The sequence below is a fragment of the Bacillus rossius genome, chromosome 1 (assembly GCF_032445375.1).
Source record: "Bacillus rossius redtenbacheri isolate Brsri chromosome 1, Brsri_v3, whole genome shotgun sequence".
Lineage (NCBI taxonomy): Eukaryota > Metazoa > Arthropoda > Insecta > Phasmatodea > Bacillidae > Bacillus > Bacillus rossius.
Window position 1 is genome coordinate 258,766,520 of NC_086330.1, and position 15,615 is coordinate 258,782,134.

Genomic DNA, 15,615 nt, shown 5'->3' on the forward strand with positions numbered 1-15,615 from the left:
TGCAGTACACAGGGTGATAGCGCTATATGACAGTGTGGTGGACATTAGAAAAATGACACACAATTACTGTTTGTATGTCTATGACATGATTTTCAGTTTACCCATGGCTAGAGCCCATGAAAAATGGTAAATAAAACTGCCTGATTTCGGTAAATAAATTATAGGATTTCGGTGCTATATTTCAGTAAAAAAAAAAAAAAAGTATTTCAGTTGTATATTTCGGTAAAAATTTTTTTTTTTTGTTAAATGAGTGTAGTATTTGTTCTACTAATTATTTAATTTCATGATACACAAAGCTGTACATGATACTTGATACAGCAATCACTAGATTCCTGCGTAAGCCTTACAGAAGTGGAAATTTTATCTAGTAGATTATATACACATTACTTAAATATTACATCACAAATAGTGTCTATAATTTTACAGTCTGTGTTTATGTATTTAAACGTTTTAAGTATTAAATAGGCCTATGCTATGTTCCTGCACAAAACTTTATAGAAGTAATTTTTTTCCTGTCAGGAGAATTGGCCACTTTGGCCCAATAGTTTGGTAAACATGTAAGAAAGGGTTCCCTAAAAAATTATTTAGTTACAATGTTTATAGTACATGTAAAATTTCAGGCTCAAAGGTTTTTTTTTAATTTACTATAATTTTGTTGTACTACACATTTTCCGGCCTCTTTCCCATCAAATTGTGTTTATTAGGATGTTAGAACCTTAACACATTTCATTGACTAACCTTTCATGTATTCATTTAACCATTCCCTCATAGCTGGGTGATCTAGCTTCTCTAGGGGAATATTTGCAGAAACAAATGCATGCACTGTATAGCTTGCAAATTTGACTTTAATTTCCTTTGCTCGTTTATGTAGAACAATATTATCCTCGAGTGTCACTTGCCTTTTAACTCCACAATCTGATGGTGATGTTTGACTTTTTTTCTTCTCTAAATGAGATGCTCGCTGTTTGCAGTGTTTTTCTCAAGTATCTTTCTTTTTCCAATCTACTACCGTATTGCAAAATTTACACATCATTATCCGCTTTTCTTTATTAAAAACAATGAATCCTTCATGCTTGTATTCTTTAGCTCGTTCAAACACTGATACGACCTTAGGCATTGTGAAGTATCAAGTAAACTTCAAACAAAACAAACCGCAACTACCTATTTTCGTTCACATTTACCTATTTACATGGAACGTCTGATCTTTTCAAACCTCATTTGGTCTCATTTCATATGACCGGCGTATTGCGATGTTAAAATCCCATAACCTCTGTTATTATTTACAAACAATACAACAACGGAACAGAGATAAGTATCTCTGCAACGGAAACGAATATGGCTAAACGTCTAACTTCATCCACATCCCGCTAGGATCGCTGATAAATGGTTGCCGCTTTCAGGCCGAGTGTTTGGTATTTATTTTGCTTCAACTTATCTATGGCGCATCTCATAATAAAGATGGCTTACGATGTTTTTGTTTACTAAACAAATACTTTTGCGGCATAAGTATTATTGTGAAACTTAATATTCATATCGCTAAAATTCTGACATTTCGCGGATATTTCGTGAAACAACAAGAATATCGCGAATAGTAATGAATTTCGCGGCATAGAAGGTTATTTCGTGAAAACGAAATGCTGTAAAATCAAAATAGGCGTTTGGAAACACATTTGTAAGTGCTTAGAATGAAGTTCCAAAATCGTTAGTAAAATTTCGCGATTTCGTCATTAACGAAATTCGAGTACCTCTACCCATGGCGTTAAGTTAAATGGTTTAGAAGTTGATGCGCTGAAGCACCATTTAGCGATGAGTTACAAAAAAAAAATGGATCACATAAAAAACTTTAAGAAAAAACACTTTGACGTGCAAACTTCATGGCGAATGGTGTTGGAGTTTATTAAAGTTATACATACAAAAATTCTATTTTATATAAATAGATTTATATATGACGATAAACTATTGCTTTTTTATTTGCTTAAAACTATTGAATTTAGGGTACCAAACTTTTATTAAAACAAGAAGAAATGCATTTTTGGTTAAATTAGTTGTTTACAATAAAACGCCTGGAATTATACAAAAAAAAAAACTTTTTTTTTGTGTTTTAGCCATTGCTGAGGGGCCTAATCTTATGTAATGTCTGTGTATTCTATTTCAATGTTGTAAACACAGAACAAATTTGAGTAATATTCTGTCATTTTCCTCATGTAGACCTGTATTCTTTGAGCATTTTAATTTCCATCAAGTTCATTGTTTTCTATTCCTACAGCAAACCTGTATTTGTGGCAGTCTGAAAGCTGTGTACAATCACTAATAGGTAAGAGTTGGCAGAATTCTGTCCATGTCAGCTTGTTACATTCCAGGTTGGCCCAGCAATACACCCCAGAAAAATAACAGACATTTCAAATACTTGAAAAGTTTGTTTATATATGATTTATAAGTTTTTTTAAGTTTGTATAGTTGCAAACATTGAAGATAAATTGTACACTTTGCATTAAAATGAAAGAGTCCAAGGAGGTCTTTTATTATTATTCCTAAAAAAATAAAATGTAGATCATAACTTACAGCTCCAGACGATTAATCATATATTCAATATAGCATATAGCGTGTCGCTCGATTAACCAAAAAAATATTCCAGTCTTTTTTTTTTTTTTTCATTTTAAGTTTAGCCTGGCTCCGATCAGCATGTGTGAAGTGAGCTATTTGTTACTTTACTTCATTGTTTCTGACGAGCTGCAGATGACGTGGCCACATGTGGTGACGATCAAGCGACAACTAACTTGCTCCACGCAGTTACCTTATTTACAAATCTAGAAACAAAGGGAGGCCACCCTGTGGGCCAACTGACTAATCACAACACAGAACCCAGTACCTGACCATAAAGGGAAAAAGGGGAGAAGGGGAGAAAAAAAAAAAAAAAAAAAGCAAAGCTTCTCTTAAAATTCTGGGAAGACACATCACACCACCTCAAGACTCGTTCTGATTGGCTGGCAAGGCAGCGCCCAGTCTACTGTTGTGCACTCATGTGCACAAGTGCTGGGTTTTTCCAACAATGCACTAACTTGAGGTGTGAAAAATAACTTGCTGGTGACGAGTGTTGCACCTCTTCCTTTCTTTTGAAACCTTCTAGAATCTTACAGTCCGGCTAATCAGAATATTTTAAAATTTGACAAAACGTAATTAATACACATAATAATTTTAAGTGATAAAGTTAATTACAATGAAACAAATAATAATAAAACACTCTAAATTCAGTTTTATATAAAACCTAACCCAAATTAATAATAATCACTATTAAAGCACAAAATGACAAATTAATAAAAATAACAGGAAAAAAAACATGAGTAAAAAATAGTTATGAAACTGTCACCACTCACCACCTCCGGCTAGCTCAAATTAGGTGATGAGTGGAACATACAGGTTGAAGGTCACGAAGAAATTAGAAATTTATACACAAAGTTCGATGTATTACCTAGTTTTAATTATTCACTTAAAAATCACAAAATATTTAGCACAACAGAGCACACAACAAAAATTTAACTGGTACCTCCATAAAGGGAAAAAAACATGTAGACTTATTACAAATTACATTATATTGCCTGGATAAGTTCTGGGCAGCGACGGCTGGACAAAACACTTTGTCGCCTCGCTGTGAGCTTTGCCTATGACTACGGTCAAAAATTTCTAATTTATTTAAATGTCCAAAGAGAAAAAAGAGGTTGTTAGGCATCGCCTGGACCGTAGCCGCTAAGTTGTAGTTCAATATAACATTGCTAAATGTGAGCCATCGCCCGACCACGACCTCTCGGCACGGTGCTCAGACAATGACTGATCTTACAGCCTTCCTTTCCTTCGTGTGGGCATTGTCCTGGGCTCGCTGACGTAATTTTCAGCCAATCACGGCGCATGGTAACAGAAGCTTCCATGAAATGCTTACTTCTGTTCCCACGACGCAGCGATTTTGTATCTTTCTCACACTCCCGTGACCGTGACTCACACGCCTAGCGTGTGAAACAAAGCATCGGTCGTGGAAAAAACGAAGGAGAATCACGTCAGCATGCCTTCCCACACAAAGAAGCCAGCAAAAAAACACTTGAAATATAAATTTATGAATTTTAAAAAATTAAAACAATAAACCCGGAGAATTACGTTTACAATAACTTTTAAAAGGAAAACTTTACATTCAACCCGATATTTGACAAAAAATTTATAACAAATTATTATTAATGGATTGCATGAGAAAGGCTGTAATCTGGGTTGTTACAAAACATTCAGTAACATCAACATAAAACATTCTCAAAGTGTTATTGATAGTAGGGGGCAGTAATTCTGCAATGTTACAAGCTCTGATGCTCAGCATAAAGCTACACAGTCACACAACACCAATTGCACACTCACTCGCAGTGCAGGTGCAGGGGTTCATTGGACTCCTGCCCCGTCATGGGGTCAGCAAAGCCAGAGCCCTTGCCACGGAGCGTCACCAAGGCACCCGTCTCATTGCGGATGTAGTGTAGGTTAGCCCCTCCTTGTCCGATCAACTTATTGCGCAGGTCGAACATTGGCGGTGCGTGGTCCAGGCCAACTATCACCTTCTCCTGCAACCCCACAGCACACGGCTGTGCATAAATGAACGCATTAGTGTTACATATCGTCCATGTTAGAGAAGGTGAGGGCAAAACAATTAGATGAAACAGTGATGGAATGCCCTCATGTGCGAATTGGGAGTACTTTAAGTAATCTCACAAACTCAATGAACATTCCACTTGCAAAGAATTTGGATTTGAACCCACAGATAATCTAAAACAGATCACCACGATGGAAGGTGAGTGATGTGACCATTCAAACACATTAGTCTCCACAGCCGTGTGTTACAGAGCAAATGGCACCCACTGTTGCCAAATTGATACAGGCTTCTTGCTATTAAAATTCATATTTTTCATACTATAAATGATTTTTAAGTTTTAGTATTGTTTTTATTTTACTATTTATAGGTTTTTATAAGACTATAAATAGTTTTTTGATAGTATTATTACATCTTTAAGCATTCTGAATGGGAAAATCAATCCTTAACACAAATAACACAGACTGGTAACTTATAAGAAGATAAAGTTTTAAATTTGTGCCAACTAAGTGATTCCATTATCAAGTTTCTTCACTAGTAATTGAAATTGCTTTACAAAACTTTGGGTAACACATTATTCTTGGACTTCATTAATAGATAAAATTTATATTTTCATGATAACACAGGCCAACAAAAAAAAAAAAATGGTTTCAAAGGATTTTGTTGGGGCGTTGAATCTAAATACATATGAAATTAGTTTTTTTTTATCAGCTCTACCTTTTAAAATAAGCGAAGCTTGAAATATGTTATTTTACAAAAAAAAATGGAAACAAATATTGTTCAAAACCAATTGCTCATTCAATAACAATGAAAGAAACATATAGCACCATAGCTTTGGTCTTGGAGACGATAAGGTATAGTGAACATCAAAGGATGATTTGTGTGGACTCAAAAATGGTAAACTTTCGACTCGGACAGCAAAGTGGCCACAACAAATATCCTTGTTTCTTGTGCCTCTTGGGTAGCAGAGACCACACACACCACTGGGTTAAACAAGAGTGGCCTAAGAGAGAAGACCTGGACGTTGGAGAAAAAAACGTTATTAACGAACCCTTAGTTGAACTAGAAAAAATCATCTGTCCTCCACTTCATATCAAGCTGGGCATTATGAAGCAGTTTCTAAAATCTCTTGATAAGGAAGGATCATACTTTAAATTTATAGGGGAAAAAATGTCTCACTTGAGTAAGAAATAAATTAAAGCAGGAATATTTAACGGCCCATAAATAAGAAAATTCATTAAGGACCAAGCCTTAATAAATTCAATAAATGAGGCTGAGCGAAAATCCTGGACTTCATTTGTTGCAGTTGGAAATTTTCTGGGCCAACAAAAAGCAGTAAACCATGTTGAACTGGTAAACGATATGCTTAAAAATTTCCAAATCCCTTGGGTACAACATGAATATTAAGGTGCACTATTTACACAGCCACCTGGACCATTTTCCTGAAAATTTAGGGGACACCAGTCAGGAGCAAGGTGAAATATTTCATAAAGATATTAAAATTATGGAGGACCACTATAAAGCTAAATGGGATATGCACATGATGGCAGATTATTGCTGGAATTTAAAGAGACTGTTCCAAGATATATTCAAAAAGTTCACAAAAAAGAAGGTTCCGAAGTGTTGAGTTAACTAGATGGTTAGAGTCATGATTTTGTGGTGTTATTTTAAGACAAATTTCGGTGTAAAGAAATAAAGATTTCGCTGTTATATGGTTTTATTTTTTTGCTCAAAATACCCACAGCAAAATTTTCTTGCTTTTCTGTACGACATGCAAATTTATTAAAACAAATATTAATAAACACTAAAACCTCACAATCTAATTACAATTAAGTTCATTTGCAAATGCATAGATAATTAAGTTCATTTGCAAATTCATAGATAATTAAGTTCATTTGCAAATTCATAAATTCAAACTTTTAAATAACTACTAAAAATTTCACGACTTAATTACAATCACATACACTACAAAATTACACAATTAAGCATTTCCAAAGTTACTATTAAGACCTTTTTATTGAAATGCTATCATAGTTAAATTTTCCGCATTTTCTGGAGTGAGACGTTGTCTTCTGTCACTAACTACCAATGAGTACCTGGAAAATGAACTTTCTGCATCAACATTTGATGTTGGGAACCAGATTGCCCTTAAACTGGCTTGAGCATATTCACTGTAGTCCCCTTTAAGGGAGCAAAGTACCTTTGCAACATCAATTTGGCTTGTTTCTGGCAATGAAAGATCATCCTCAATTTTTTTTGAAAGCAACATAGCCATGTATGAATGTATCAATGGGAAGATTGGAAACAGAAGGCAAGTTATGGAGAGACTTCTGTAGGTTTGCATCTTCTATGCTAACCCTACTCACATTTCTTGAGTTGAACAGCAAATTAATGGCATTAAAGACTCTTAGACAAGGATGTCGTTTAACAACTCAAACGCTTATGTTTCTCACTCGCGACATGTTTCACAAGCGTATCACGTCTCTCGTAGTCCAGCCTGCAGTTACAGAATTTGCACATTAAAATTTTATCACTGAAATAAAATTCTTTGCTGGAAAATTCTTTCGATCGGTCACTGGCAGAAACCTTCTTTTTAGGCATTATCAAAAATTTTTAACCACATAGGAAGAATTAACCTCTTAATACGCAAAAACTTGCCATGCTGGAAAGATCAAAACAATGGAGAATAGATGCGAATACAAACGCATACCGAATACCAACATACGTACGTGAAAATTAATACCAACATAAACATGTACTATTTATTATTTACAATTACAATCGTTACGTTAAGCAGGGTTAATTTTACTTTCATACCCTACGTACTTTATTTTAAATAAACAGTAAAAGCAATGCGCTTTAGTGTGTAATATTTTAATGATTAAAAACGTAATCTTAGAAAAACATATTTTGGTCGTTTGTTATTTTTGTATTTACAGAAAGTGAACAGCGGCCATTGTATCATAGTTATCAACAACTTATATTATTTTATTATGGTACACAAGATTACAGCTTAAAGAAAATATTAGGTTAATTCCGAGACTTCATTTTAAAATCTATAATGAATCACCGTCGCATATAATATATATGGCTGCTAGTTACTGTCAGAAATATTTGATTGTGCTGAAGATAGTGAATTGTCCTTACAGAATGGAAAAAAAAAAAAAAGTAAATAATCAGGATAAGGGCCATTCCATACCAAAATGATGTTATCTTTAAAAGATTTGTGCAATGGGAGTGCATGACTTGATGTAAGTTTTTGGACATACGCCATTGCTAAGATGTGTATGTCCAAAAACTTACATCAAGTTATACCAAAATGAGCCTAAGTGCAAAAAATTTAAAAATATTATAAACAATGTTTATTCACATAATACTGTAGAAAAAAGTATCACAGTTCATTGTCCAAAAAATTATTATGATTCATTAATTATTTCTTTGTTTTCTACAGTTTAACTTTGTCTATCTGTGTGGGGAATCAAGAGTAAAATTGTTCATTAAGTTGGCAATATTGTTTTTAATATTGATAATCAGCTGATGCCTTTGATTTTAGTGCAGTGACCTTGTTGAAATTTTATACTTTACTGCAGCATTCTCAATAATAGTAAGATAATTAAAATTGCTTCAATATAGCTCAAGTTTATTTTGATATCATCTGTGTAACACCCATTACCAAAAACGTATAAAAGTTTACATAATAAGTAAACCATAACACTTATAAAATTAATGTCTAACAAAAGTGAGGTTATGTCTCTCAGTAGCATGTTGATTACCAAATAAAATATTAATATTGATTTTTAAGGAGTAAAAATATGGTAACGGGTGTTACGTAGCATTGGTAACGGGTGTTACAAGCGTTATTAACATGTTGATTTTGTGTACAGAAATTGTTCAGGTACCATATTATTGTACTGGAAAACAAAAACTTAACCAAAAAAATTTTTGTAGATGTGTTATGAAATCAATTCTTGTTTTAAATGGTTAGTTGGAATTTTATCTGCCAAACTGTGCCACAATAACTGCCTCATAAACTTTCACAAGCTATTTAAATTATAAATGTATTTATAAATAGTAAAGTAGCTTACCTTGGATTATTATAAGTAATATGTGTAAAAGAAAGTGTAACACTCTCCTGGCTGTGTATGCCAAAGTTGTGTGTTTCAACTAAAACTAGGTAGTAACATGAAACTTCTTTTTCATGTCTTGTCTTTAGTCCTTAATACCTCTTAGTTGATTTTGCTGGGAACACTTTAATATAATATCTATGACACTTGTGTATCAACCATTCTTCACCTTAACTTCTTCAACATACACAATTCAGTTTGTCCTTAAAACAAATATACTCAACATGTGTAAAAATTTAAATAGCAGTGCTAATATAATAGTTGTAAATTTGCAAAAAAAAAAAAAAAAATGTTCCTTTTGTTGATAAATTAAAAATATTTAGTGACAACTGCACTGGTCAATTTAAAAGTAGGTACACAATGTCTGTTATGTGCAAAATGGAAGAAGAGTTACACATGACACTTGAATGGAACTTCTTTGCCAGCAGTCACGGAAAGGGAGCTGTTGATGGAGTAGGTGCAACAGTCAAATGACGTGTGGATGACAGTAAAAGGAAACAGAAGAATTCACATTGAAACTGCTAGAGATTTCCATGATCACGTAAACAGGAAAGTTACTGGAATAGAAAGTTTTTATGTTGACAAGACAGAGGAGTTACAGAATGAAACTGTACTAAATAACTACTGGAAAAGTGTTTTCCAATTCCACAAATACAAGCAAGTCATCACTTCAGGGTGTAGGATTTTAATAACATTCTAGTTGGGATGACATCATCAAGTTTGATATCAAAAGTTACGATTAGGGCTGAAATTGATGAATCTGATTTTGAACCATCTGTATCTGTGTTGACAGAGGTTGGGTGTCATCTCCATTACAATGATGTGTACTCAGATTCAGGCATTGAGGACAATCCTGAAAGTTGCCAGTTTATAGAAACTTTTCCTATTGCTAGCCCAGGAGATATACAGTCTGGTATGTTTTTTCTAATAAATGTTCCAAGCTTGCGAGGTCGCAATAATTCAGAAGGAACTGTATATAGGAAGCGTAGATGATGAAAAGTGTTTGTCAGTGATGTTTTTGAAATCTCGTGGACCAGACAAAACTGTCTTTATTGCCGATGATTAGGGACACCTGTATTTCGCGAATACATTTCATGTCAAGGTATTTCACAAAATACTGTAGCTTTTCTCCTGTGGTTATTGGCTGCGGTCGGTGAGAGGTGTCGTCCCACTCTTGACGGGGCCAATGAGAATGTGGTCACCGTACTGCTGCACGCTCACAATTTGCCATGACTCTTAGAAAAAGCTACAGTGTTTTGTGAAATACCTTGACATGAAATTAAATCGTGAAATACAGGTGTCCATACCGATGATGGAGACATTACATATGTACATTTCGATCAAGTAATTAGTAAATTACCAAACCCGAACGTACAGCCAAAGGGTATTTTCACAATTCTGTACAAATTTGAAAAAAAAAGTAGATGTGTTTGAAAGAGTTTAGGTAGACATTTACTTGTACTAATAAGTCAGTTTATAATTCTGTTTTGCTATTGTGTAATTATTAATGGAAACTTGAGCATGTCATCAGTGATATTTCAGAAATCTTGTGAACTAGGCTAATGAAAATTGTCATTAGGAGGATATTATATGTGTTCATTTAATTTAAGTACTTAATTAGCAAATAACCAAACCAACCAAATAGTATACATATACACAAAGATGTAGAAATTTGGAAATTTTAGATAAGTTATGTTTAAAAGAATGAGTAGATGTATATAAATATACAGTAGAACCCGTTTATAGTGAACCCGCCTATAATGAATTCCCGTTTATTGTGAATTTCCGTCTCAGTCCCGGCAAAATGATGTGAGGTTATGTATTAACTTATTGGATATAGCGCACAACTTTTGTCAATGTTGATACGTTTTCCCTTGTACCACGAACAAATTTTGCCGGCATAATGCACATTTATCTCAAATATTTTCATATAATTATAAGTTTTTTCACAAAACGTCTATTCTGGATCACATTGAAGTTTTTCTCAGCAATACGCTACTCGATTGTCCACTGTTCATATTATAAACAAGTCGTATTTGAGTGGCCTCGGTAGGCTACGTGTAGCCAAAAATGGTGATCAGTTTGGTGAAAATAAAAAATAGTTTTCCCTGCATAGTTAAAGAATGGGCGAACGCGTTAACATTTAATATGTTATCAAAATTAAACATAAATTACAGCCACACAAATACGTATGTACATTATAGCAGCAAATTGAATATTTTTACGTCTCATTTTTATCATTCACGTTACGGACATTTTTATCGAGTAAGGTTCGTAAGACTACCACTAGATAGAACTCTGTGGACTAAATTTTTCCATAGAATGTAAGAAAATTTCGTTCCAGCTTTAGCAACTGCGATACTAAATGATGCGTAGTGATCTTTGATGCGTCAGACTTTTTATTTTTCGTTTATTTACTTTTGACGGTAAAAAATTTTTCTGTTATTAAGCTACAAATGTGCTTCAATAAGAAATATGTACAAAAAAATAGGGTGAAAAACACTGTAAAAAACATAAGGCATTATCTGTGCGAGATAAACTGGACATTACTGTCCCGCACGTGTTAACAGCAAAGGAACTGGGAATTGCAACATCCACATTAAGTACAATATTAAACAAGATGAACAATCTTCTTTCACAAGCTGCGAAAACGTCACAGAGTATTAAATGCCTGAAAAAAGGATAATACGCCAATGTCCAAGAACCATTAGGTAATAGAAAGTTTGTACATGTGTAGTTCATTAAAAATAGTATCTGCATTTGCTCATAAAACTGTTGCTTTGAGTATTTACATTCATTCTTTTCTTGGCTTAGGCCTATGTGTAGTTAAGATTTTGTTTTTGAGTATTAATTGCCAATATAAAAGTTTTCCCAGATATAAAGTTTCCCCTCTATAGTGAACATATAAACTACTCCCTTCAGATTCGTTATAACAGGGTTCTACTGTATTTAGTTTAAGCTGTGAGAGCTAAAAGGAAATATATATGCTTATTTTGAGATTAAACATATTTTTTAGCGAATAGACAAGTTCCACCTTACTTTTATTTCATTATTTTGTCATCTTGGACCTATAACTTTGACAATATCCATGGGTACTTAGGATGTGTATCACCAGTTACTAACCTTGTAACACCCGTTACTTTACTATTTTACTAATGGATTGGTTAATAGTTTGTCTACAAAAAACTTCTTGACATCAGTGTGAAGCCTATAAGCTTGGCTTGGATTCATAATTGTTTTCCAATTTTTTTTTTTAATTTTAGTTCACAGAGTTTTGAGATTAATCACTCTGAACTAAAGTAAGATGTCCATTTGCTGTAACACCCGTTACCATTTTTTCCATACTTTATTTTGCATTTGATATGCTAATAAACTGTTTCTACAGCAATACTTATATTCATTTAGCAAAGTGCTATTAACAGGTAGGTATGTTAAATGATTTCTTAACATTTTTAGTTTATTTAATATTGACATTTTTGGTTGTCCGGACGTAACACCCGTTACTACGGAATGCCTGGTAAATGAAATTTCGTGACATATTGCGGATTTCGCACAATTTCGTTTTATTTCGTGTTTCCAAGCGGTTTTCGGTGTTATTTCGTTTTATCGCGCATTACCATATAAACGTGCCTCTATAGATGGTTCCATCTATGACTTTGCATTAGGGATGGGTCGGTACTGGTTCTCGGTTCCCGGTTCCTACGGTTCTCAGCATTTTAACCGGCACCGAGAACCGCAGCTAAAATGTCGGTGTCGGTACCGGTGCCGGCAGTATAGCAAAACCCTTTACGAAAATAGTCCACTGTAACTTAACTGCAGCATGAAATGGCTCAACTCACGTTCAATTCACTTATGAATTATTTTTTTGGACTTCTGTGGAATAATATTCATCTCTAACTATAAAATAAATTACACCTGAAAATATTTAATGTTCTCGTCACATCTGTAAACAAAGTACGTTATACAATCAAAACATAACAGTTGAAGGTGCCATAGATGTATGTAGTTCATAGATATGTGCAACTCTATAACGTGCCTCAGCAGAGATGTGAGAACAGAAAGACGCCATGTTTGTTTCATGTTGTTTTTAAAAATAGGTAGTTAATTGAGTCGTTGACACGTAAGTAAGGGTGACTGGTGTATAAAGAACAATTATATTCCACAGAATATTTGTTTAATAGAATTATTGATGGATTTAAAATTTTCCGTAATAATTTTCCGCATTCTAAAGTTTTAAGCTTTTTGTGCAGTGCTTTGGACTGTATGTTCACTGCATCTGCAGCCATCTAGCGTAATGGCTAGTAACTTTCTCTTTTAGGTAAACGGGATTGCTTTGAAGGGGGAATTTTTTTTTAATTTTTTTTTTTTTAAAGTGGTGTATGGATGTGTAGATGTATTTTACTATTGGCTGGTCAAACTAAATGCTTGTTGACACTTATTTATTAATAACTATTATATTATTTATTATATTATTTATTATTTTATATATTATAAATATTTATTATATTAATTATATTATTTACTCTATTATTATATATTATTATATATTAATTATTCTGGCCAAATAGAGTAATTGTGTAAGAAATGGCATCAGAAATGTGGCAGTAATTTACTGTTGACTGTGCAAACAAACTGAATTCAATGTAGGCAATTTAATATTTTAATTCTTTGAAAGTTCACCATCATTGTATTTATTTCCATTATTGTAACATTTTTTTTATTCCTATGTTTTAAAGGAGGGTGTATGCAGATTTCTAGAGGTAATTACTAGATTGATAGGTATAGTAAATTTTAGTTTTATTAATTGTTCTCTATATTATTTCGAATTAATTTTTTTATTAATACACATTACATTTTTAATAGGTTGGTGTGTTTACTGTAGCTTGATACAGTGCTTTTTGTAGCCAAAATAATAAATAGTTTATTACTTAAAACACCTCATAAATGAGTGAATAATATTTATTTTATTGTTTAAGTCAGAACCGAGAACCGAGAACCGATTTTTAAGAACCGGTACCAAACCGAGAACCGGGAAAAAACAGGAACTGACCCATCACTACTTTGCATAAATAATAATATTTGTGTAGTTTAATAATAAGCATTTCATGTTTAATTTTTAGATTTGATTCATGGATTTGACCTAAAATAACTTAAAATGTACATTTCACTAAAACGTAATAATACCTTAGAAATTTCACCACCTAGGAAAAAAAAAAGTATATTTGAATTCAGGGCACCAAATTCATATAAAGTCAACTCCAAATAACCCGGCACCAAAACTATTGTTGGCCTGTGTTATTATTTCAAGGGAGAAATTATTTTTAGCATTCTGTTACTATTAGTAAATATTAAATTTAATTAAGCAAATATATACAGTTATTAGAATTGCTTTTACTTATGCAAATAAATAAATTTTTTACAAGTTCACAACAGGCTGTAACTTATGAACCATTTGAATCTCAAAGTCAAAATTATAACAGGAGTTATGTACCATGGAGTACTTAATTGTGTGCAAATTTAAGATTTTTAGATAACTGCCCACCAGAGATATTAAGCCATAAAGTAAGCAAAAATATGAAAAAACTCATTTTTACAAATTTGTAAAAAAAAGTAGTAAAGTCTCACACTCCAAAAAATTTGTGTTTACATTACTATTTCATAAGTACTTCCTAAAATATTTTGAAGCCCAAGACATACTGCCTTCATTCTGAAAAAAAATTATGAAAATGCAAATTTTTGCAATTGTGAGGCAGAAGTTCACCTTCAAAGTTGGTAAAATTGAGTAATTTTAGAAAGATGGTTTAGGATCAGAATTGTAGTATATAATGTGCTTAACACCTCAGATTTTGTTCCATCGTGCTATGACCTACCAAAGCTAAAATATGGTAATGTAGGTAAAACCCTTGTAAATGTAAAAATTGTTGTGTGCCATGGCAAAAAAATGGCTGCAATAATCAATCCAGAGAGAATAAAAATTTATTGTGCCAGTTTTAAACTGTTAATACATAATGTTAACAAGGCACAAAATATCAACTTTTTTTTAAATTGATGAAGCTACCAATAATTTTTTTGGAGCACTTCATAGGGATTGACCCCGCTGTAAAATATAAGAAGTTACCATTCAGAAGTATGTAGACTGAGCTTTCTATGGTGTACATAATGCATGTAAAAAGTTGAGAGTTAGGCACATGGTAAGCACGTTCAGCTGATTAAATATATTGATAACCAAAATATGTCAATGAAGATCCTACCAGGTTCATAACATAGTTATGAGGTGGATGGGCACCAGATAAAGAGTCAAGAGAAGAGAGATGCCTGAATTTCATCAAATTGATTTTTTTTAACAACTCTGGGATAGCCAAATTTTTAATTCTTCAAACTTGAATTGTATGTACCAAGTTCAGTTTACTGTAGGGGAATACCTGGCATGCGTAAGTTTTCGTCATAATACGCAATGCGTAAAAACCATTGCAAATGTATCAAACAGACATAGATGTCTTTTAAAAACACACATAAGCCCTATAAGTGGAATGTAAATTCAACACTCATACATTATCACTGTGAGCAATGTAAACTAAGGCTGTATGAAAATTCAAAGTGATCAAACTACTTTGAATTTTATTTTCACATTTTCCAAACATTAACATTATGGCAGTTATCTATCTGTAAGTGGTGTTTAAAAAATAACTTCACCTGAACAACCGCATTACATTTGAAACGGTATAAAGTAATGTTTTAAAAATAAATGCCAGCTGGGTTACAACATTTTTTTTGTCCGATAGTGATTTGTTGTTTAATTTACAAAAATTGGTTTTGTTTTAAGCATAGTATGTAGCTTAGTAGTGTACCTTCCCTTTAAGGTAGCTAACTTTT

At 33.0% G+C, this 15,615-nt stretch overlaps 1 protein-coding gene across 8 annotated transcripts in view; it reads right to left on the bottom strand.

Annotated features, from left to right (window-relative positions):
* LOC134527514 (trithorax group protein osa-like) overlaps window positions 1–15,615 on the bottom strand; it is a 251,358-nt gene that overhangs the window by 194,631 nt on the left and 41,112 nt on the right. For 7 of the 8 annotated variants that reach the window (XR_010074209.1, XR_010074208.1, XM_063360249.1 and 4 more), the window contains one exon: window positions 4,396–4,613. Coding sequence is in view for 6 of the 8 variants with exons in the window: in XM_063360249.1 (XP_063216319.1) it covers window positions 4,396–4,613 (218 nt within the window). In the remaining 2 variants the exon portion in view is untranslated. The remainder of the gene's footprint in view (window positions 1–4,395; window positions 4,614–15,615) is intronic. The other variant, XM_063360245.1, reaches the window with a different exon arrangement.